Here is a 24,767-nt window from a genome sequence, read left to right on the forward strand (position 1 = left end):
TCTTACATACCCAGAAGTTTGGCCGGGTAATGGGTTGTTTGGGAACAAAAGTAATTACCGAGTGTAGCCAAATCAGATTTGCAAATCCTAATACACAGATTTAGGCACGTGATATTGAAATTTGTGACCAGTAAATAAATAAGACAAAATAAAACTCCAGCATTTTCTCCTGTCTCTCAGAAGAGACTAATAAATGGACTTGGGTTCCCCTGCAAATAGTTAACCTATGTTCTCCTAAACCCAGCATCTAGAGGCCCAGTGGCCCACATACAATATGGAATGGGCAACAAGACTGACCATGCCAGCTGCCTTTTAAAAGAAAACGCCAGTTAAGAAAAAAATCGCCTTTCCGAAGAAATAGTACGGCAAAAGGGGGAGTAATGGAACACCATCTTCCTTCAGAAGAAAACTATTTCTCTTATCAGACTCCTTCCACTTAAGGTAAGCCTTGTGTGGGAGAGACCAGGGGGAAAGGTGGGGGCACATTTGGGGAACCAGGGAGACATTAAAAAATAGTTTTGCCTTTATTTGTAGGTAAAGTATCTATAAAGTATACTGGTTAGGCTCCTGATATTAGAGTCAGATTACCAAGGTTCAAACCCTTGCTGAGCAGTTATGTGGCTATGGGCATGACCATTCATTCATTCATTCATTCATTCATTCTGAGCGTTTCCTCTGGGACGGACACTGGAGGTTACAGCTCTGAACAAGGTAGATGAGACCCCTGCCTTCCTGGAGCTTACATTCTAGTGAGGGGAAACAGAAAACAAAGAAATATGCATGCCGATGAAATGAGCTCATTTTAGACCAGGATGGAAGAAGAAAATCATTCAGAGAACCACCGGCAGGGGGAGCAGGAGGTCCCTTAGGTTAGGATGTATACACTGAGGTGGTGGCCTGAATGAAGTGAGGGTGCCCAGGTGCGGGGAACAGCTTTCCAGGCACGGGGAACAGCAACCGCAAAGGATGCATTACGATGTGGCTGCCAGGCAGGTCAACTTGTTTAGACTTTATCTGGTAAAGTAGGGAGTGCGTGCAAGACTTTGAGCAGGGGAGTGATATGATCTGAGCTGCACTGGGGAGGGCGAGCCCTCATGTCCTCTTCTCTCGCGTCAGGGATAACACAGGAGGAGCACCAGGCTGAGCCCTTCCCAGAGAACAGGGAATTCAGAGGACATTGTCCAGACAAGGCCAGAACTCAGGGTGAGTTGCTGAGTATGGATGCTTTGATTGCTGCTGGTGCTGGGGGAATGGGGGCAGGGGAGTCGTGGTTTCATGGCACGCCAGTGAATGAAATAAGGACAGATCTTTGACAGATCCATCAAACTGAACTGGACTTGATCGGGCTTTCCTGGTGTGGCTTATTCTGGTGGTTTTTGTGTTTGGGGCTTAGTGGAGTGAATCAGAAGCTTTCAGGAAAAGACTCCACTAAGGTAAGCCTCATGTGGGAGAGGCCAAGGGGAAAAGTGTGGGCACATTTGGGGAATCAGGGAGATACCTTTAAAAAAGTGGTTTTCTCTTTATTTATAGGTAAAGTGTGGTGGTTAAGCCTCTGTTATTTAGATTCAGATTACCAGGGTTCAGACTCTTGGGTTTGAATACGAGAACAGCTTGGGTTTATAGAAATTGTGAACTCTTTGAACCCTTTTTTTTCCTCTGTATCATGCGGATAAAAACAGGATCTACCCCATGAAGTATTAAGGATGAAACAAAGCAGTGAATTTAAAGAGTTCAGACAGGAGCTGGTATCTGGCACATAATAAGAGCTCAATAAATGTTACCAGCAATCATGACTATTATTCATTACTCATTATTATCTCAGCACTTACCAGCCTCATCCTTATTGAATTCTACTGTGCAGACCCGGCGGATCATGTATAATTGCCTACCATATTTCTCTCCTCTTCCCACACCTCCGCCCCTACCCTCCTCAGGCAACTCATTTGTCTCAGGATTTTCCCCAGAGACCCAGGGACAGATATTCCTCATGTTGAAATCACTACAGCAGTCTTCTCCATGGGCAGAGGCTGGACCGAGGCCTTTTGTACATTATCTCAATTGTTGGAGCATCCCTAATACGTTCCATTTTACAGGTGAGGAGATTGGGGCTCAGAAGGGAAAGTGACCCCTGTAGGGTTCCTTGGTCAGCAGGAGGCAGAGTGGAGATTCAGGCTTAGGTCTGTTTGACCTCGATGTCCCTTAAAACTCAAAAAAACAAAGCACCCATTCAGACCCCCCCCCCACACACACACACAAAAAAAGCACCATTGACTATAAAAATAAAGAGGGCTCTAAGTTAGGAGAGCACCGTGATTAGGCCAGTGCTAGGAGAGCCTGAGGTTCTCAAAGAGACTCCTTGAGTCTGCCCAGTGTCCAAAATTGTCCTCTAACCTCAAAGGAGCCTCTGTCCCTTCCTCCCCACCAGGCCGGTGGCCAGTGGCAACACAATGTGATGGTATTACTTTGACTGTGGCCATGCGGTGGTGAGGAAGCCCTGACCCCCTTCCGGCCTCTTTGTCCTGTTTAGTGCTCCATCTGTGGGCCCCTCGCCAGCAGCCCGGCTGGTCTTGACTCTGAGGTGGAGGAGTAAACATCTTGGAAATCTTTATTAGTTTATTTCAGAAGATGGAGCCTGTTTGTCCCTGGGGCCCATCCCTCTTTTATGACCTCCAGCCCTTCTTGACAAATTCTAGTGACCAGAGAGAAAACCGCTTTCTACAGCGGATCATTAAAACACCACCATAAACCTAGGGCCATAAAGTATTATTTGCTGGGCATAAAAGGGGGGTAGATTTTCCCAGAATGACAACCCAGGCCCTGCTTTCTCCCACTGAGAAAGGCGGCACAGGGATGCGATCGTTCATAAATTCCTTATCTTGCACTCTGTTTTGTGAAATAACCCTGTTGGGAGAGCAGCCAAAGATATTGATTTATTTGTTCCACAGACTCAAAAGCATTTTTAATGAGTGGAGTATGGCGATGCCTTGCCAGTGTGTCTGCAGATGACTCAATCTGTGTGCACACACCCAAATGCACACACGGTTTTGCAAAGGGAAACCATGGAGTTCCACAACTTCGAGGTAGGTTAAACAAGAATATTTGAAGGTGGAGGTGAAGAGGCATCCATTTGCCTCCTTCCAACTGTCTGCTCCTCTCCCAGCCAAATTAACCAGCACCCATGGTGGGACTGGTTCTTACAACTGAGCCTGACTTTCCAGAGCAGAACCTGATTGAAGGTTCTCAGTGGATTTCACAGTTGGTTTCCCTTGACTTTTTCCCCTGGAAAGAATTTCTTCATCCATTCATGCATTCATTTGGTCATTCAACAAATACTGTTGAGCGCTTACCAAGTGCCAGGCACGGTTCTGAGCACTGGAGTTACAGCCGTGAAAAACACTGTCATAGAGGTTATTGCATCCTCGTAGGGTATAATCTCAGCACACCCAATATTAACTCCATCAGATAAAATTCACAATCCTTTATCTGAACTCCTTGAGGATAGACTGGTTTGTTGGAAATTTTGGAATCTTTTTTGAAAGATAAAATGGGGCATATGATTATTTAGTTTGCAAATAGCCCCAGTGAGGTCTGGGGAAGTACCTGGTAACCCAACACCGTTCATATTTCATCTGTGAAGAGTATGAACATTCACTCCAACTGGGATAAATTAAGACTATAAATGATCTTGTCATGGGAGTTACAGCTTTGCCACCAAAGGAGCTTAAAAACCTGTTTTCAGAGCTGCTTTTTGTAGAGTAGCAGTTATTGAGTGCCCAGTGCGTGCCTGACCCCTGCTAAGTTCTCGAGAAGCATCACTGTTCATTCTCACTGCACCCCTGATTTTCAAGGTCATCTGTTTCATTTTCACTGCTCTCCTACCAGGTAGGTCATCATATTTCTGTTTTTCTTTGTTGTGTGGCGAGGTCATTATATTTCTCTGGTTTTTGTTTGTTTGTATTGTAACAAAATCAATATTTTTGTTGTCATATGTGTGTGTTTAAGAGGATTCTGAGAGGCTAAATGACCTGTCTAAGGTTTCACAGCTGGAAAGAGGCAGATTTGGGACTGGAACTCCAGACTGAAGAGTTTACAGTCAACCATAACCTAGCACCAGTTCCCACTAGAGGAAAGACAGCAAAGCAGGAAATAAAACTCTTGGGGCTATGTCTACACACACTAACAAAGGCAATTAGAGAGAAGCAGGCAATTATTCAGATAATTCAGAATATAACTTTTTTTTAAAAGGTTTGTGGTTAGGTAGCTAGTGTTTCTGGAGCAAATTCTCAGAATAGGATCTTACAAGCATCTACCTCCAGCACTCAGGTGCTCCCCACGTGGGGGGCTTCAGCTCAGCACCCTTTGGGAACTCTATTCTTAGTCAACTTACTTCCTGACACTTATCAGAGCCTCCGTGGGTGAACTGGTTCCGAAGCCATGCTGCGGGGCATTGCTGGGGTGCCAGCCCAGGAGGAGGGTGTGTTTCCCACAGCTGGGAGAATCCAGGCTGCAGCCGCTGGGCCAGAGAGCTGGAGGGAGGGAACTGCGGAGGGACACTGACTGCCCAGGGGCAGTTTGCCAGGAGGGGACCCTTCTTTGTTTAGACCCTCCTTCCCATGGGCAGATCTAAGGCTAGATTAGAAATTGGAAAATAGCCACTCTGTGGTCAAGGCCTAGAGAATGTGAAGGGAGAGGGGATTCAGGTGAATGGGAGATGTCCCAAGGGCATCTATGATACAGTTGGATTCCCCCTTCTTAAGTCTGCAGGCGCCCCTGGTGAAAGAAATCGTCCCCGGAGGAAGCCAGGGCTTCTCTTGCAGTTTGTGGGAAGCCCACACTGCCATTTTGGTGTGCCCAGCAAAGGCCAGGACCCTGGAGGGGTACAGGCAGCTGGGACAAGTAATGGTCAGGAAGGGACTTGCAAAGGGTGGGGCAGCATCGCCCTGGGGTGGTCAGCCAGAGATGGGAGTGGGGGATGGGAAGAACAAAACAGCCACTGCCCCAAGTACCCAGGCTAAGGGTTTTTGTGCTTTAAGGTCAAGGGCATGCCAGATGTATGGCAGAAATTGAATCGTGTGTGTGTATGTGTGTGTGTGTCTTCCACCTTGGGTTGAGGATGGGGAGGGCTGAGAACAAGAACTGCACTCCAATGTGAACCACTGTTTGTGGGTGGTGCCCCTGGCGTGCGGGAGGTAGGGGTCACACGTCCACCAACCCCGCCCAATCGGGGTCCCCAAAACCACAAGTGTCTGGAAGTGCCTGGAAGTTGCAGTGCCCTGCAGAACCTAGTTTTGCCGAACTTCCCAGCCTTTTCACCTGAGGGGACCAGCCAAGATCCAACCCGGCAGGATCACGGGTCGCTTCTGGATGCGTTGGGTCGCAGCCAGATGCTCAATCGCGCACCCCAGTACCCAAATCTACTACACTGGGGGCGGTGCAGGATGTGTGCGCCTATCCTCTTCTCCAGCCCCCGGGCTTAGGGACCCTCCCCCAAGGTTAAGAATGGGAAGGGGGTCCTCCTAGAGATTCCGTGTCATGGCGACAGCGCCCCGTGCAGCCCCAGTGCGAGCGGCCTTGGACAGGTGAGCCAAGGGGTCCAGGCTGAAGTTGGGGTTCAGTTTCCACTGGGTAGGCCGTTTTGGAAGGAGAGCAGAGGGCCGGGCGGCGGTCAGGCAGCGGCTGCGGAGTGGACCTCTCTCTTTCAGCAGATGCCTGGGGGATGGGGAGCCAAAAGCAGGGGGCTCGAGCAGGGAGTGTATCCCGCCCCCCTGCACCCCAGCTCGTGGTACGGCTTTAAAATCCTGCAGAGTTTGTCATAGGTCGGCCTCAGCACGCATGCGCAAAGGCAAAGTATAGTTTTTTTCTGTCTCCCCTCCCCTCCCCCCCTTTCCAGCAGCCTTTGGTTCTGCAACTTAAATTTTTTTTTTTTTTTTTTTTTTGCTCTTAGAACACCAGGGTAAAGAGGAGTCCGGAGAGAGTGAGGGAGAGAGGGAGGCAGTTGGCCAGGAGGGCCGGGGGGTGGGTGGGGGGGACGTGGTCCCTGCGGTCGGTCAGTCTGTCTGTGGGGCGCAGGATCGCGTGGAAGGCTGCTGCAAGCTCCGAGGCGCCGCCTCCGCCGCCCGGAGTCCGGTTCCGTGCGGCCGCTGCCGAGCGAGCTCCTCCCGCCGCCGCCGTGCCCCGACCGCCCGCCGCCCGCCTGCTCACTCTCCCGCCCCTCCGTCCCGGCGCCAAACGAGGAGGTGGGGGAGCCACGCCGGCCATGGACCGCCGGAGCTGAACTGCCGCCGCGGAGTCCCTCGCCCTCGCCCCTCTCTAGCCCCACGGCCGCGGTGCCCGCGCGCCTCTTCGCCCTGGAAAGGCGGGGAAAAGAGGGGGATTAACCAGAAGAGGGAAAGAAGGGGGTTGGGAGGAGGGAGCCAGTGTCTCCCCTGGGGCAGTCGCGCATCGTCCCCGAACCCACTGGAGGCAGAACTTTCGGGGACAACTTTTACCCAGTTTGCTCCCCCTTTTTGCCAAACCCTAAAATGAAAGGACAAAAGTTGGCGCTGACTCTTGCAGCTCGGATGGCGACTTCTGCATTTTCAGCGGCATCTCCCGGAGAAAAACCCATGCGCGCCTGATTGTTCTGTGGCCCCCAAGCTGCAGTGCGTGTGGGTGTGTGTGTGTTTGGGTGTGTGTCTGTGTGTGTACACAGACGTCCACACACTCACTCGCGGCCGCAGGATCAGCGCCTGGAAGCAGACGTTTCGGCCGCAGACTTAAGAGAGGAGGAGCTGGGTATCAGGAGGCGTGAGCCGCCAGGAGTCTGCAGAATCCGTGGTGTGAATGAACTGGAGGCACCTGGGCGCACGGATCGCCTCCCCCACCCCCCCGCCCCGGGCCAGAGTTGAGTTGTGGGGCATTTTTTTCACCCTCTTGTGAAGAATTTTTTTTATTTGTTGTAAAGTCTTTTGCACAATCACGCCCACATTTGGGGTTGGAAAGCCCTAATTACCGCCGTCGCTGATGGACGTTGGAGAGGGAGCGCCTCGCCGCGAAACAGTCGCCTGCGCGCCCTCGCCGGACCCGCGGCTCCCTTGTTGCGCGCCGGCCGGGCCCTGTTCCTGCTGTCGGCAGGCGGACTTCGGCGCCTCTCGGTTCACGGACGCATCCCAGCGCTGCTCCGGCTCAGGCACCCAGACTCGGACGCCAGTGACCGCTTGGGCTCCGATCCCCTGAGCCTGCCCGACGCGCCCTGGAGGAGCACGCAGCTCTGCGCCGGATCGTCCCTCCGGGCTTAACCCGGCCGCTCCGCTCAGATTCTTCGGCTGCCCTCGGTCTTGCGGCGACTTCCTCCCCGCGCCCCCTCCCCCTCGCAATGAAGGTAGGTGTTCTGCGCTCCGCCGACGCTCGCCACTTTTTTTTCTTTTGGAAGTTAACTAAATATCCCGCCGCCCCCCCACTTATTCCTATCCCTCCCCCCATTTCTCCTACCTCCTGGAGAGGCTAGAACTCCCGCGTAGCTGGCAGGGACCCCTACCCTTTCCCTGCCGCGCTACCCCCCCCCACCAGCCCCGCGCACTGCCTCGGCCTCCCAGGAGACCTGGTCCCACCAAACGTTCTGCAAACTTTTTAGACTTTGGAGAGAAAGTGGGGAAGAGACAAGACAGAAACACAGCGGTTCACGGATGACTTTCCTTTTGCCCTGAGAAAAGCGAGTGTAATTTACTTAGTATATTTCAGTAACAGCAATAATGATTCAATTCAACAAATATTTACCAAGCGCGGGCACCGAGAAGCTGTGTAGCCAGGGCTCGGGAAGGGGACTCCTTGGTTGAGAGACCGTGAAGCTGGACTAGGGGCCGACTGTGCCGAGCAGCGCACCTCTCGCCCTCTGCAGCCAGAGGCCAGGTTGCAAGCTCAACGCAGCCGGGGACCCAAGCGCAGCAGGCCCTGTGCCTTTAAGAGTTCCTGGCAGGGGGCCAGCGTGCACCCTGGCTCGGGGAACGGGGTCGCGTTATTAGCATTATTAGTTGCCACTGGGTGAGCTCCGCAGTTTGCAGCAGTGATGGGGGCGGGGGGAGGGCTGGCAGTGGTGGCTCTAATCCTGTCCGCTGGGAGAGCGCGCCCCGGCCCCCTGCGCGGAATCTGCCTTGTCCTTTAGAAACATTTGGGCCTCCGCGTTGGGAGAGCGGGCGGGGGGCAGTTTGTGAACTCTTGTTTGTTTTAATTGTCAGTTGTATGTTAAAGCCGAGTCACACACTCCGAGGGTCACCGAGAGTTCACTTTTACAGAAAGTTAACATTTCTTCCTGCAGTATAACTTGCTATTTTCCAACAACTTTTCCTCTCTGTCCTCCAAGCTTCGATCCTTATTTTCATTTTTCTTGATCTCTCCCCTTTTCAGTTTTCTAGAAAATAAGCTTGGAATTGTAATTAAGATGTTTCCTAAAGCAAACAAGCCCCCCCCACCAAAAAAAACCCGTTTTTAAACCCCCCAAACTTGGAGACCCTGTGGCCTTGTTTTACTTTCCAATCGCAGCCTGGCATCGGGGCCCCTTCTCCTCCCTCGTCTTTCTTTAAATGGACAGCTTACTGTGTGGAAGTCGCTTGGAGCCAGCGGTGGGATGGCACCTCTTCAACCCCTGCCCTCCCGCCGGCGTTCACGGCTGCTCCAGCCAGATGCGGAGATTTTGTTTCTAGACAGCCTCTGCCAGGGGAGTTCCGAGGGGCCAAAGCTGAAAGAAAGCGCGCAAGCGATGGGAGGCAGTGGAAATTGTGTGTCCGAGTGTGTGTATCTGTTCCCTGCGTGTTTTGGGGCGGAGTAGCAGGTCAGTTGTTCTCGGGTCTTGGATATACTAGCCTTACTTAGCCAGGCCCGTCTCCACAAAGGAAGACCCTACCCAGGAGGCCCAGCCAAAGAGTCCCTTGCTTTTCCCTCCGCTCAGCGGAGCTCCCCGGTGCACAAGGGGTTAGCACGGTGCGCCAGAGCTCAGCTAGTCCTGAAGCCTTTTTCTTCCTCGCTGTGCGGTACCGGCTGCCCCCTGTTGGCTGCCTTGAGGTAGGACGTCTTGGAGTCTGTTCCTTGGGCTGGCGGGCAGCTGCTTGCCTCTTCCTCCCACCTCTGGCTCTGCAAGCGCATCCCTTCAGATCACCAGGTCCCACTCTCCCAGGAGGGGCCCTCGGAAGCCCCCAGAGGCCAAGCTGCACTGCGCGGCTGCGTTAATAAGGAAGGGGCCAAGGGTCCGACCCAGCAAATGGGGCCCGGGCAAGTGGGAGAAGGATTGGTACCCCTTCTCCAGGGCATAGCAAGGAACAGGAGCGTCACCCTAGGAAGTCTTCGGTCTGGCCTTGGCGCTCTCACCAGTTTTCCCTGTGGTCGAGGACAAGTGGTGCTTTCTCTCCCTCTCGGCCTGTTTCTTGTCATTTAAAAAATGGAGTTGAAACTGCCTCTGAAGAGTGGGGGTTGAGGTGTTCTTTAATTTTCTTTCTCCTTCTGCCGACAAGCAGCTTTTCTGGACAGAGTTGAGAGCCTGTGCCTAGAGAGAGCTAGACATATTGTGTGGGAAGGTGGAAGTGGCATCTGTGTGTGTGTGTGAGAGAGAGACAGACAGACAGACAGAGAGAGACACAGAGAGAGTTGTCTTGCAGTCTGGAGAGCCTTGTCCGGGGATGGATGAGGTGAGGCAGGGAACAGAACTAGACTTGGCCACCGTTCTTCCCTTGGATATGCCCTGTTACCGGACCTGCTGTCGGTTCTGAGTCAGGGCAATCAGAGGCTGCACACCTTCCTTGCACTGATTTGGGCTCAAGGAGCTCCCTCCTCCACCTCCTCTCTCCACTCCACACGACCCCCGCCCCCCCAGCACTCAACGCTGTGGACACTTCCCGAGGCACGCTTGGCGGAGCCCTGGCTCCTTGTCTGCTCCCCCAAAGCGGACCTCCTTTCAGCCCATCATCCCCTCCTGCTTCTCTCGGCAGCATTCCCCTGGGCAGGACGCCCCAATTTTGTGGCTGCCACTGAGTTTTCTCCTGCAATTTTCTACGTCTCTTTCCTTGCTTTTGGGCGAGATCGCAGGTGGGGGGGGGGACAAAATTTATCCCGCACTAAGAGCTGGGATTCTTGGGGTTTCCTGTGCTTTTCGCCACCGCGAGCCCAGGTCAATCTAATTTCTTCCTCCCAGTTTCTCCATCATTTCCGCTCCCGGAGACTGGGGGTGGGAGCTGAGGATGGAGGTGGCAGGGGATGCCCAGATCAAGTGAGATAGCGCCGTCGGCCGAGGGTCCAGAATCTTCGCCCTCTCTCCGGGGAATTTCGTTTTAGGGGCCTCCGGCCTCGGACTTGGGTGCCTCGCGAATTTGCGCGTGCGTTCCGAAGCTTTCTGCTGCCCCAAACGTCCTCCAAACTAGTGTGACGGATTCCTCTCCCCCTCCCTCCCCCTCCCTCTCCCTCCCTCTCCCTCCCTCTCCCTCCCTCTCCCTCTCTCTCCCTCTCTCTCTCTCTCTCTTTCTCTCTCTCTCTCTCTCTCTCTCTCTCTCTCTCTCTCTCTCTCTCTCTCTCTCTCTCGCCCTCATCACTCCCGGCCTGCACGCCAGTTGATAAAGAAGGGTTAGGGACACTTTTAATCCAGTGCGAAGGCTTTGGAGGAGAGACAGAAAAAGCAGACTGCGTGGATCTGTTCTGAGGCTGGAAACAAGGGCGTGCGAACGAACGCCCTACCCCCACCTCACCCCTCCCTTGTGCTTGAACCTCTCAAATGCCCACAACCCTCCTACTTGTCGCACACTAGGAACAGATTCCAAGGATCCTTACAAAGTCGGTTTCCTTGGGCCCTGAAATTGTTCACAAACTTTTAGTCCGTTCTTTGGTAAACTCAGCTTCTGCCCAGAACTTTTGTTTTACCCTCGGTGTTACAGTCTCCGGAAAGGTCTTATTTCGTACTCTTTTCGGATCAGATCTCTTGGTAAACAGGGACGTTCACCCTACAGAGTAGATGTATTAGTGAGTTTGCTGTGGGTTCCTTCAGTCTTTCAAACTTGTGGGGCCTTTTGTGGGTTGCGCGGGGATTGGAGCGGGAAGAGGGCCAAGGTGTTTCCGGCCAAGCGCGCGGGGTTAAGTGGAGACGCGACTCGCGGGGCTCTCCTGCCGGATCCCCTTTGGGACACCTCCCGCCTACCCCCAGCCTGGAGCTTAGAGACCCGAGTCGCAGAAACCAAATGGCCCGCTCCCAGTTGGCCCCCATTCTGTGAACGAGTGGACTCGCCCCGGGGTCTTCGGACCGAGAGTGGGTTCGGTTTGTGTGGCTTCGCCTCTAACAAAGAGATCTGCAGTAATCCGCCGAATCTGTTATCAATTTCTCCACTGCCCGCTCCCCGCCCCACGCGCCCCGCCCGTCGGGAAGCTCGGAAAGTGCGCGCGGCCCGCAGCGATCTCTGCCGCCGCCTCGGAAGCACGTCGGAGCGTGTGTGTCTGTGGACGAGTGAGTGTGTGAATGTGCGTGAGTGTGTGTATGAATGTGTGCGCGCTCGGTCCTGGCCGCCGCTGGGGAGAGGAGACTTCGCAGCCTGGGCCGCGCGCGAAGGCAGCCCTCGCAACCAACCCCCCCTCCCCTGGAGGAAACTTGACACTTCGGGCGGGGGTGGGGAGGAAGACGGAGCCTTCTCTCTGCTGGGCTGGGGAAACCCCAGGTTTCTATTCTCCGGGATGCTCCCCGGGCTTTGCGGCGTTTTAGGGACGAGTGGGACACAGGCGCGGAGCCCTGGGTAGCGGGCACTGGGACCACATAAGCATTTCCTGTCGAGGAGCCCCAACGAGTCTGGGCCAAAAGGGCGGCTGGCAGGGAAAAGCTGTGGCGCGCTCCCGAGCCGCTGCGCGTTTCCACGGCTGCCTAGGTTCCCTCAATCTCTTTTCCGGCGCAGGTTCCAGGCCAGGCCCTTCTGCCGCCTGGAGGAGGCTCACCTTCCCTTTTCGGAGGAAGGGGCTCCCTCGGGGGTTGCGGGTGGCGCAGCGCAGCCGGGTTACTCTTATCAGAGATGTAAAGGGGATTTTGGAAACCCGCTCCTCCCACCCGCACCCGCCACCGCCTCGCTCCGCCGCCGCCTACAGGTGGAGAAGTCACCAGTGGGGAGGACGGCAGCGGAAGCTTCCAAGGCCGGCCCCTGCCCCCGAAATTCTTCACGACGCGAACCTTCGCCGACAAGGGCCCCGGCGCCCTGGAATCCAGGGACTCAGCTGAGGCGCGGGAGCATCTCTGGCCCCGCCGGCGGAGGCTCACTCGCACCGGCTCTGGCCTCGCCTTGCACCCTCACCTTTCGGGACTGACTCAACCAAGTCTGAATTGGACTGGAGGGTGGGGTAGCGGTGTTCCATGACCAGGCTCACGGTGTCGCGATAGAGAGATGGTCAACTCCAGACCAGGACCAAAGGAAACTGGAGTCCCCCTTGGCTTCCTTTCCCCTTTCTCCGTGGCAGCTGTCAGGAGTGGCGATCGGAGGGGGGCGGTAGGGGGAGTGAGAAAATCAGAATTTGGGGGAGGGTTGCGGGGAGGGCCGAGAAAGGATCCTGTCTCTCGGGACAGCGGGACCCAGACCTCCTTCTTTCCTCTGGGGTATATCCCTTCTCTGGGGTACACTGAGTCCAAGGAGGAGGCCGAAGGCAGGGGAGAGGGCATTGTTTTCCGGTTTCCTTGGTTGGGAGAGCAGCTCGCTCTCCCCCTTATCCCCTGTGCCCCCCCACCCCAATCTCCTTCTCCCCACTCCAGTCTGGCTGAAGAGCGTTCTAAGGAAACCCGGACTGCCCTTCCCCCTCTGGAAGTGGCTGGCCCCAAAGCGGGCCGTAAACTGATTATGAAACAGACGATGTTAATTCGGAGCCGCATTTCCCAGCTGGGCACTCGCGCGCGCGCCGCTCCCGGGGGCCTCGCCCCCCACCCTTGCCCTTCCCCCCCGCGTGCTGCCCCCACCCCCCACCCCTGCGCCGGCCACTCCGCCTCCTCCGCAGCCGCCGGCGGGGTGCTCCTCTCGCCTTTGCGCTCCTCTCGCCCATGGAATTAATTCCGGCTCCACTTGTTGCTCTGCCCAGGTCGGGGAGCGGACGAGGGTGGCAGCGGGTTCCTGAGTGAATTCCCGAGGAGGGACTCAGCGCAGCGCGAACTAGAGGGGAGCGAGGGGGTGCGGGACGCGAGCAAGCAGGAAGGAGGCAGCGCCTGGCACCGGGGTTTTGACTCAACAGCATTGAGACATGTTTGTAATCGCTGGCGTGCCCCGCGCGCAGGATCCCAGCGAAATCAGATTTCCTGGTGAGGTTGCGTGGGTGGATTAATTTGGAAAAAGAAACTGCCTATATCTTGCCATCAAAAAACTCACGGAGGAGAAGCGCAGTCAATCAACAGTAAACTTAAGAGACCCCGGATGCTTCCGTTGTTTAAACTTGTATGCTTGAAAATTATCTGAGAGGCAATAAACATCTGCTCCTTTCTTCCCTCTCCAGAAGTCGATTGGAATATTAAGCCCAGGAGTTGCTTTGGGGACGGCTGGAAGGGCAATGTCTTCCAAGTTCTTCCTAATGGCTTTGGCCATATTTATCTCCTTCGCCCAGGTCGTAATAGAAGGCAATTCTTGGTGGTAAGTTTTTCTATGTGCATACTCTTTTATTTAAAGATTCGTTTGTATAATGCTGCAATATTTAAAGCTGAGTCGTGAGGTTGGGTGCATTTATCTAATACATATGTCTTACATAGGTGTATATATATATACATATATATGTATCTTTAAATCAAAAAATTTTTTAATTTGCTAATACTTTGAAGCTTATCTTTAGTTCCATAGGGAATCAGAACCTATAAATTCAGACCTTTTTCTATGAGGTCCTTGTTCAGAGGTATGCTTGTAGTACATCATGAAATAAAGGGGAACCGAAATTCACTTCTCTAATAATTGTAAGCCTATCTGTAAAATTTACTTTTTGCCACCTCTAGGTATTAAAAGTGAGTTCCAACATCCATTTTCTGTCACTTGAGGTTATTAACCTTCAGGGTCTGAGGTAGGCAGAGTTGTAGGAAGACAGATAAACTCCAAGTGGGTATTTGGGGCTTGAAATTTGATCAAAAGGAGGTTAACTTGAAGTAGTCAAATATCCCTAAATGAGGGTTTCTTGCCGGTAGGGGCCTTGACGATAGACTGCAGTATATCCAGGGGATTATTTTTGACGGCGTTCTGGATATTTTTTCGCTGTAAATGAACAGCATTTTTCTGACTGTCAAACACGACTTCTGTTCACTGGATACCCTGTCTTGGGTCTTTCACAATCACATAAGGAACCCTTTTAAAATGTCCGGAACGGGCTGAATTTTTCTTCAGTAGGACAAGTCTTCTTCAGTACACTTGTCCTCCTGTTCTTCCAGCAGTCAAAAGGAACTGCTATCTCCTACCTGTGTCTAATTGTGTCTACTTTCGGCATTCATACATTTTTCAAGGCAGATCAATCCAGTTTGTGGGGCAAAGTGAGTCATTTTCTTTAATGTCAGAGGCCTGTACCCCAAGCTGCCATTTCCCCCTTCTCTGGTGTGGATTTCAGAATTTTGTGAAATTCTGGTTCAGGTATATGGCAGCGAGGGGCAAGGAAGGGAGTGAAAACTCTAACAGAGGAGCCAGATGGCGGGATGGGGACTACACAATACCTCTGTTTTCTGAGTGGAGTTTAAACAGAGGAGTTTTATGAAGCCCTTCTCATACTTTGTCATGAGGACAAGCAGGAGAGAAAAAGCATCTGTGTGCTTAAAACTATGTATTGCTGACACGTTTTCAGGGGGCCCACCTTGAGAGTTCACGTAAATCTTGAATGCACATCTCCCCCCGCTTTTTTAGGTCGCTAGGTATGAATAACCCTGTTCAGATGTCAGAAGTATATATCATAGGAGCACAGCCTCTGTGCAGCCAACTGGCAGGACTTTCTCAAGGACAGAAGAAACTGTGCCACTTGTATCAGGACCACATGCAGTACATCGGAGAGGGCGCGAAGACAGGCATCAAAGAATGCCAGTATCAGTTCCGACACCGGAGGTGGAACTGCAGCACCGTGGATAACACCTCAGTCTTCGGCAGGGTCATGCAGATAGGTAGGAAACCATTTAATGTATTTTTAAATATACGGAAACTTTTCTCCTAGGAGAAGTCTTTAGTGTTACTTACAAGCTTGATATGGAGGGAATCTTCCAGCAGGGTGGTGGCTTGGGAATTTTGTCATTATGGCTGTGTGCATGCCTGTCCCCACATCTAATTATAAGTGTTGGACTTCTTGACCCAAATCAGGAGCTGGGGAGGGCATCAAAGACACCTTCATTTTTCTGAACACTTAATTTTTCTAAAAAGCATTTTGTTTAAAATAGTAGTAGCAGAACACTTATTTTGGGCTCTCAAAAGATGAGGAGGAAAGCCGAGTCATTTTTGTCCTTTTAAAGTGGCCCAAGCATCAAACTAAAAACTGTCATCTTTTAGAATGCTGGATGTGTTGGAAGTAAACAAGGTTTTAATTTTCCTAATATAGATATTTCCTAAGGCTATCAAGATAGATATATATGTTAAAGGCTTTATTTTTAGTCCCAGAAAGAAGTTTAATCAGATGTGATCCAATTTACATTTGTGATGTTGGCCATTGATACAAAGGCACGTGCTTCAGAGCTCAGCCTAGAAACTTTAAAAAGTTTTAACGTATGGCTCACGGTCCAGTTCTTTATTTTTAAATGTTTTGTTGAACTTGTTATTCCATTCAGGGAGGAGGTGGCATTAAAACTGGGCTAAAGGCAAAGAATTTGGCACATCAGTTTGCCTCTGGTTTGGTTGAATAGCATAGGCTACAGTCTGACAGATGTGGTCCTGTCTGTGTTTTCTAGTGAATATTTTCGGTCTCTTTTTACTTTTATGCAAACAAGCCTGTATAATTAATATGACTGCAGTGACTCCTAAAATAAGAAGCAATTCATCAAAGCAATTAACTATTTATACTGACTGAAGATAAAAAGTTGGCTTAATGTCCGTCATGGACGGATAAAACGCTTTTTAAAAAACCCTGAAAAGTGCATTCACTGAGAACAAAAAAGAGTTGTCAGTGGATGTTTGAGCCAAGCGGCTTCATAAACTAAAATAATACAGGACTGGAAGCTGGTCCTCTAATTGAATGGGAAAATGGTCCGCAGCCTCAGCCTGCAGAGTTTCACAGGGCTTTGTCCTTCCTGTTAATGATTAAAATGTGCTAATGTATGTACTGGGATCTGAATCTAGGAGTTAAGCTTCAGGAACACAGGAGTTTTCCCCTGATTATGGGCTGCCTTATGTAGTTAACTGGCAGTGTAGTGAAGATTGAATTCTGCTGCATTTTGATATTGTGAGTGACCCAAAAACTTTTTTTTAGCTATATCAGAATGGTGACCTGTCAGCTTTCCCCTGTCACCTTTGCCTTATATGTTCCCCCTATCTGCCTTCCTCTCAAACTAAACTATGGGAGTGGCTTTTCACATGTATATGAGTTAGTGAAAATCAGACACCTCCGATGGCAACAAGGAAGGAACACAGCAGTTGGAACTGTTTTTCTGTGTAGTCACTGGAACACAGCTGTGATTTAAGATCCCCTTCCTACGTAGCCTGTTTTGGGCCAAAAGGTTCAGAATAAGCTCTCATTTGCTAAGTGGATTTGAGTTCTGCTGAAGATATTTATTTAAAATGTGGCCCAAGATTCAAAGAGCCTGCTTCCTCAGGGAACAAGCAGAACCCTTGGTACAAAGGCCTGTATTTAATTGTCCCCCGTAAGTAGACTCTCTGGTCCTCAGCTGTGTGGCACTGTCTAGGTTGATGTGAACTGGGCGGGAGTGGAACCTCGTGACGGCCTTAAAGGAGGGAGCCCTCCTAGATCCTATCATCAAGTCACGGAGGCCCTGGGAGGACCTCAGGTGTCCAAGGTCTCAGAGCAGAAAGCTGCTGCTGGGTGGCTTTCGGGTGAACACAGACAGAGCCTTTAAAAAAAAAAGAAAAAAGAGAGAGATGGAGAGAAGAAAAATCAGAATAGATTTTTATGGAAGAGGAACATGGACCCCACGCCAATAGTGGAAAAGTTACTTAGCTTTCACTTTTCTATTTAAGGGTATGTTGGAAGAGAATGAGCTAAGGGAAAATTTAAAACACCTTTGACGCTAGGTGTGTGGGTGCCCCACTCCAGAGCACTTAGTACAGCAGGGACATGGAGGCCAGTTCTTGTCCCTGAGAATCTGACCCTGTGATGGGGCCAGTGTCTGACTCAGGCTGCCACCCCCAACCCCTTACCTCCTTTCTCAAGGCCAGTCCAGGCGCTGTACACCATTGCCTCATGAAGGGCCCACTCTTCATTTTGGAAACTTTCTCATTTTTTCATCATGCTAGCCTTTCCTTCCAGCTTTTGTCTCTGTCTCATCTTTGTTTCCATGCTGTGAAAAGATGTATAAGAAAGGCGCCATTTTTAAGGAGGGTGAGAATAGGAGTAGATGTAGATTTCACAGGGAGGGAGCTGTAACTGGACCAGCAGTGTTCCATCCAGGATGACTGTATCCACAGGCTTTAGCCAAAGAGCACTCTTCAAGCCGACATTTCCCTGCAATGACCAGTTAGCTTAGCTTAGAGATTTCTACCAGGTTTGTATTCTGGGGCAAAAAAAAGGATATGTTCAAGATAGACTTATGAAAATAGCAGCATTATTTTGTGTTTTATGTAAAAGCCCTTTTGTGCTCTCTATATACAGGAGAGTGGTTTATTTCCCTCTGTCTCCAGAGGATTGTTTCTCTTCCTCAGACTGCCTCTTTATTCTACAAGTCTCCCATCCAGGGACACAGCATTTTCTGTATTATCAGCGTTAATCCTCAAATCACTCCCTAGAATCTGTCTGCTCTCCTCATTTCTCTCCACTCCCTTGCTGTTCTCTGCCTTGCCAATTCAAGCTAGGTAGATGTAACACACACACACACACCCCACAGGAACTTTCTGGATCCTCCTGCCAACCACCCGTACAGTCCTCAAGTTATTCATTTTTTAAAATGTGGGAGGGAAGATCTGGTAAATCAGAACCATCACTATTCCTGGAAGGGAGAGCACAAATGGCTGAGGATTGAAGTGTGGAGCAGAAGTCCAAGAAAAGGGCAGCCTGTGGGATACTTGCATTGGCAGAGCCGTCCTCCTGCAGGATGGGCCTTCTGGTTGGGGCTGAGTCCTGTTGTCAGCTGTTCTTGTGCTGTCCCCCATTGTCCACCCCCCCCCAAAAAAAAAGAGTGTTAGCAAGCTCTCTTAAGTATAGGAGCAACCGTTTCCGGTAAAGAGATTCCAGTGCCAGAAGGGACCCTTTTTTTCCCTAGGCATCTAGTTCAATACCCTTAATTTTATAGTTGAGGAAAATAAGGACCCCCTCATCTTGCCCCCCCTTCCACCCCCCCACCCCAGGCCCAGCTTCAGCTGGCCAGGTGTTAACCCTTTCTCTCTCATAGGACAATACTTTAATTAAGTGACTTCTTGTTACATGTAGAAATGTCTCCACATACAAGTGGAGATGAAGGTAGTCTATGGTCACCTCTTTTTTGTCCTTACAAATAGGGCTCCTATAGAACGGTTTGACAGGGAGATACTCTACAAGTTTTAGGGAAGGAGAGAACGTTTTTCCTCTAGGTTTATATATTCTTTACAAGTTTGGGGAAGAAGAACCTTTTTATTTTTTTCCCTCCTTTTTGCTGTTATCCTAACACTTGGAGTCAGAGGCTGCTGGGGAGCTGCAGAAGTGACATTAAGGAACTGCGGACTGTTTTAAAAGTAGACACTCACCTACCTGAGTGAGAAGTATCAGCCCGCTCAGCTTGGGGTTTGAGAAGAGGCGAGTTTCATTTAAAACTCTCTAGGGACCAGTTTAGAAATGTCCTCTGGGAAAGTCGGGAGCCTTGTTCTGAGACAGGCTTGATGCTGCGGATGGAGGAGGGGGAAGCCAGGTTTCAACCGCCAAGGCCGCAGGGAGTGGGGAGGGGCTGCTGCAGGGGCTCTAAGCCTTGCAGCTCCCATGCTCCCGCCCTGTAGGTAACTCAGAATGAAAATAATACCAAACATTAAAATAAGTGTAAGGAAGTCTACCCCGATTCTGCATTTTCCCTCAGTGACTTCTTTCATGGGCATTTTGGAAAATAAGTTTGGAATATTTTCATAAGAGGTGTAGAGAAAAATCAGTCCAGCACTGCTTAGAATCCTCCCTTGGGCTCTGAAGTGTCAGAGCAGAGGTACCAGGGATGCTACTCCTTTGTCATGTGTCGCTTCTACGTGTGTGTGGGGAATGTCTCCCGCCTTCCCCCTCCGGGTGGGCCGGGGACTCAGGGCTTCCTCGTTCCCCAGCCAGGAGCGGGGGCTCGGCGGTGTGCCAGCCGGTCCCCCGCCACCAGCCCTCTGCGGCACTGCCCCGGCCGGGGCTGCGGAGCGGGGGGCGCCCACTCACCCGTCCTCGCCCGCAGGCAGCCGCGAGACGGCCTTCACGTACGCGGTGAGCGCCGCGGGGGTGGTCAACGCCATGAGCCGCGCCTGCCGTGAGGGCGAGCTGTCCACCTGTGGCTGCAGCCGCGCCGCGCGCCCCAAGGACCTGCCGCGGGACTGGCTGTGGGGCGGCTGCGGGGACAACATCGACTACGGCTACCGCTTCGCCAAGGAGTTCGTGGACGCGCGCGAGCGGGAGCGCATCCACGCCAAGGGCTCCTACGAGAGCGCGCGCATCCTCATGAACCTGCACAACAATGAGGCCGGCCGCAGGGTGAGCATCCCCGCCGCCGCGTCCCTCCCGGGGGCGGGCGGTGCTGTGCTCCAGTCTCCGTCTCTCTCTCTGTCTCTGCGTCTGGGTCTCCCTCTCTTCCCGTCTCTGTCTCCGCCTCTCGTCCTAGCTTTGCCGGCCTCTCCCCGCCTCTCCCTGCTGCTCTCTTTCCACTCCCCGCCCACCCCCTCCCCAAGCAGCTACACACAGGCCTCCCTGGAGAGGGGTGGACACCCCAGAAAGGCCTCCTGGAGGGGAAGCATCCCGCCTTGGCCCCCTCCAGCAAGGTGCTCCTGACCTGGCCTGAGAAAGAGCTTTCTCTGCCTCTGTAATTAGTCCACAGTGCAGCTGGCCAGCCCGGCTCACACAAATGTCCCTGATGTTCGCTGCCCTTCGCCAGGAATCAAGTTTGTGGTTGGGCTTAAATGGAGGACAGGGGAGTTATTTATGGCAGTAGGTGCCCAGCTCAGAGGGCCCTCACCCGAGCTTCCAGGGATACTTACCTTCCCCTCTGCTTTCTTCGTGCCCCTCCTCGTGTCATGAGATAGCAGGCCTGATGGACTCAGGCTTTTACAGAAACACAAGTTCTACGAAAACGAGGAGCATTTTTTAGCAGACTGGAGTTTTATATACGTCTGACCTTCAGGCCCATCGACGTGCTCTGGAGAGGGGAGAGTCACTCAGAAGTGTGCAGAGAGATGCTCTGGAGAGGCGAGAGGGCCACTCACAAGTCTGCAGAGAGATGCTCTGGAGAGGGAGACAGCCACTCAGAGGTGTGCAGAGAGATGCTCTGGAGAGCTGAGAGGGCCACTCACAAGTCTGCAGAGAGATGCTCTGGAGAGCTGAGAGGGCCACTCACAAGTCTGCAGAGAGATGCTCTGGAGAGGGAGACAGCCACTCAGAGGTGTGCAGAGAGATGCTCTGGAGAGCTGAGAGGGCCACTCAGAAGTCTGCAGAGAGATGCTCTGGAGAGGGGAGACAGCCACTCAGAAGTGTGCAGAGAGATGCTCTGTAGAGTGGAGAGAGCCACCCAGAGGTGTGCAGAGAGATACTGCGGAGAGGTGAGACACCCAATCTGAGGTGTGCAGAGAAATGCTCTGGAGAGGGGAGAGAAAGACTCAGAAGTGTACAGAGAGATGCTCTGGAGAGGGGAGACAGCCACTCAGAAGTGTGCAGAGAGATGTTCTGGAGAGGGGAGATGGCCACTGAGTAGTGTGCAAAGACATGCTGTGGAGAGGGGACAGCCACTCAGAAGTGTGCAGAGAGATGCTCTGGAGAGGGGAGAGAGCCAGTGTGTAGTGTGCAAACACGTGCTCTGGAGAGGGGACAGCCACTCAAAAGTGTGCACAGAGATGCTCTGGAGAGGTGAGACACTCAATCAGAGGTGTGCAGAGAATTGCTCTGGAGAGGGGATATCCACTAAGAAGTGTGCAGAGAGATGCTCTGGAGCGGTGAGAGGGCCACTGAGTAGTGTGCAAAGACGTGCTCTTGAGAGGGTACAGCCACACTGAGGTGTGCAGAGATATGCTCTGGAGAGGGGAGATGGACACTCAGAAGTGTGCAGAGAGATGCTCTGGAGAGTGGAGAGAGCCACTCCGAGGTGTGCAGAGAGATACTCTGGAGCTGGGAGACAGCCACTAACAAGTGTGCAGAGAGATGCTTTCGAGAGGGGAGACAGCCACTGAGTAGAGGGGAGAGGGGAGATGACCACTGGAGATGGGGAGATGACCACTGAGTAGTGTGCAAAGATGTGCTGTGGAGAGGGAACAGCCACTGAAAGTGTGCACAGAGATGCTCTGGAGAGGTGAGACACCCAATCTGAGGTGTGCAGAGAAATGCTCTGGAGAGGGGAGAGAATGACTCAGAAGTGTGCAGAGAGAATCTCTGGAGAGGGGAGACAGCCACTCAGAAGTGTGCAGAGAGATGCTCTGGAGAGGGGAGATGGCCACTGAGTAGTGTGCAAAGATGTGCTGTGGAGAGGGGACAGCCACTCCGAGGTGTGCATAGAGATGCTCTGGAGAGGGAAGAGAGCCAGTGTGTAGTGTGCAAACACGTGCTCTGGAGAGGGGACAGCCACTCCGAGGTGTGCAGAGAGATGCTCTGGAGAGGGTAGACAGCCACTCAGAAGTGCGCACGGAGATGCTCTGGAGAAGAGGGAGTGCCACTAAGTGTGCAAAGACGTTCTCTGGAGAGGGGACAGCATCTCAAAAGTGTGCAGAGATATGCTCTGGAAAGGGGAGGGAGCCACTTCGAGGTGTGCAGAGAGATACTCTGGAGCTGGGAGACAGCCACTAACAAGTGTGCAGAGAGATGCTTTCGAGAGGGGAGACAGCCACTCAGAAGTGTGCAGAGATGCTCTGGAGGGGGGAGACAGCCACTGAGTAGAGGGGAGAGGGGAGATGACCACTGGAGATGGGGAGATGACCACTGAGTAGTGTGCAAAGATGTGCTGTGGAGAGGGAACAGCCACTGAAAGTGTGCACAGAGATGCTCTGAAGAGGTGAGACACCCAATCTGAGGTGTGCAGAGAATTGCTCTGGAAAGGGGACATCCACTAAGAAGTGTGCAGAGAGATGCTCTGGAGTGGTGAGAGAGCCACTGAGTAGTGTGCAAAGACGTGCTCTTGAGAGGGTACAGATACTCAGAAGTGTGCAGAGAGATGCCCTGGAGAGGGGAGACAGCCACTCAGAGGTGTGCAGAGAGTTTCTCTGGAGAGGGGAGAGAGGCACCCAGAGGTGTGCAGAGAGATGTCCTGGAGAGGGTAGAGAGCCACTCAGAAGTGTGCAGAGAGATGCTCTGGAGAGGGGAGAGAGCCAGTGTGTAGTGTGCAAACACGTGCTCTGGAGAGGGGACAGCCACTCAGAAGTGTGCATAGAGATGCTCTGAAGAGGTGAGACACTCAATCAGAGGTGTGCAGAGAATTGCTCTGGAGAGGGGACATCCACTAAGAAGTGTGCAGAGAGATGCTCTGGAGTGGTGAGAGAGCCACTGAGTAGTGTGCAAAGACGTGCTCTTGAGAGGGTACAGCCACTCCGAGGTGTGCAGAGATATGCTCTGGAGAGGGGAGATAGACACTCAGAAGTGTTCAGAGAGATGCTCTGGAGACGGGAGAGAGCCACTCAGAAGTGTGCAGAGAGATGCTCTGGAGAGGGGAGATGGCCACTGAGTAGTGTGCAAAGACGTGCTCTGGAGAGGGGACAGCCACTAAGAAGTGTGCAGAGAGGCTCTGGAGTGGTGAGAGGGCCACTGAATAGTGTGCAAAGACGTACTCTGGAGAGGGGAGAGAGACACCCAGAGGTGTGCAGAGAGATGTCCTGGAGAGGGTAGAGAGCCACTCAGAAGTGTGCTGAGCGATGCTCTGGAGAGGGGAGACAGCCACTCAGAGGTGTGCAGAGAGATGCCCTGGAGAGGGGAGACAGCCACTCAGAGGTGTGCAGAGAGTTTCTCTGGAGAGGGGAGAGAGACACCCAGAGGTGTGCAGAGAGATGTCCTGGAGAGGGTAGAGAGCCACTCAGAAGTGTGCAGAGAGATGCTCCGGAGAGGGGAGAGGGCCACTGAGTAGTGTGCAAAGATGTGCTGTTGAGAGGGGACAGCCACTCCGAGGTGTGCAGAGAGATGCTCTGGAGAGGGTAGACAGCCACTCAGAAGTGCGCACGGAGATGCTCTGGAGAAGAGGGAGTGCCACTAAGTGTGCAAAGACGTTCTCTGGAGAGGGGACAGCATCTCAAAAGTGTGCAGAGATATGCTCTGGAAAGGGGAGGGAGCCACTTCGAGGTGTGCAGAGAGATACTCTGGAGCTGGGAGACAGCCACTAACAAGTGTGCAGAGAGATGCTTTCGAGAGGGGAGACAGCCACTCAGAAGTGTGCAGAGATGCTCTGGAGGGGGGAGACAGCCACTGAGTAGAGGGGAGAGGGGAGATGACCACTGGAGATGGGGAGATGACCACTGAGTAGTGTGCAAAGACGTGCTGTGGAGAGGGAACAGCCACTGAAAGTGTGCACAGAGATGCTCTGAAGAGGTGAGACACCCAATCTGAGGTGTGCAGAGAATTGCTCTGGAAAGGGGACATCCACTAAGAAGTGTGCAGAGAGATGCTCTGGAGTGGTGAGAGAGCCACTGAGTAGTGTGCAAAGACGTGCTCTTGAGAGGGTACAGCCACTCCGAGGTGTGCAGAGATATGCTCTGGAGAGGGGAGATAGACACTCAGAAGTGTGCAGAGAGATGCTCTGGAGTGGTGAGAGAGCCACTGAGTAGTGTGCAAAGACGTGCTCTTGAGAGGGTACAGCCACTCCGAGGTGTGCAGAGATGCTTTGGAGAGGGTAGACAGTCACTCAGAGGTGTGCAGAGAGTTTCTCTGGAGAGGGGAGAGAGACACCCAGAGGTGTGCAGAGATGCTTTGGAGAGGGTAGACAGTCACTCAGAAGTGTGCAGAGATATTATCTGGAGATTGGAGACACCCACTCAGAGATGTGCATAGAGATGCTCTGGGGAGGGGAGAGAGTCACTGAGTAGTGTGCAAAGACGTGCTCTGGAGAGGAGACCCCCACTCAGAAGTGTGCAGAGAGATACTTTGGAGAGGGTAGACAGTCACTCAGAGGTGTGCAGAGAGTTTCTCTGGAGAGGGGAGAGAGACACTCAGAGGTGTGCAGAGAGATGCTCTGGAGAGGGGAGAGGGCCACTGAGTAGTGTGCAAAGACGTGCTGTGGAGAGGGGACAGCCGCTCCGAGGTGTGCAGAGAGATGCTCTGGAGAGGGGACATCCACTCAGAAGTGTGCAGAGACATGCTCTGGACAGGGGAGATGGCCACTGAGTAGTGTGCAAAGATGTGCTCTTGAGAGGGGACAGCCACTCCGAGGTGTGCAGAGAGATGCTCTGGAGAGGGTAGACAGCCACTCAGAAGTGCGCACGGAGATGCTCTGGAGAAGAGGGAGTGCCACTAAGTGTGCAAAGACGTTCTCTGGAGAGGGGACAGCATCTCAAAAGTGTGCAGAGATATGC

At 52.5% G+C, this 24,767-nt stretch overlaps 1 protein-coding gene across 4 annotated transcripts in view; it reads left to right on the plus strand.

Moving 5' to 3' along the window:
* Positions 1-250: 250 nt before the first annotated feature.
* WNT5A (Wnt family member 5A) overlaps positions 251-24,767 on the plus strand; it is a 33,719-nt gene continuing 9,202 nt past the window's right edge. The window contains exons 1-8 of one of the 4 annotated variants that reach the window (XM_082638764.1): positions 251-441; positions 1,117-1,203; positions 1,317-1,433; positions 1,935-2,093; positions 2,946-3,080; positions 13,465-13,598; positions 14,841-15,091; positions 19,478-19,770. In XM_082638764.1, coding sequence (XP_082494890.1) covers positions 3,003-3,080; positions 13,465-13,598; positions 14,841-15,091; positions 19,478-19,770 — 756 coding nt within the window. In that variant the 5' untranslated portion in view covers positions 251-441; positions 1,117-1,203; positions 1,317-1,433; positions 1,935-2,093; positions 2,946-3,002. Of the gene's footprint in view, positions 442-1,116; positions 1,204-1,316; positions 1,434-1,934; positions 2,094-2,945; positions 3,081-6,061; positions 7,361-11,434; positions 11,456-11,508; positions 11,664-13,464; positions 13,599-14,840; positions 15,092-19,477; positions 19,771-24,767 lie in introns of those variants that run through there. The other 3 variants (XM_082638765.1, XM_082638767.1, XM_082638766.1) reach the window with 3 other exon arrangements.

Source organism: Mesoplodon mirus, assembly GCF_964341445.2.
Source record: "Mesoplodon mirus genome assembly, chromosome: 12".
NCBI lineage: Eukaryota > Metazoa > Chordata > Mammalia > Artiodactyla > Ziphiidae > Mesoplodon > Mesoplodon mirus.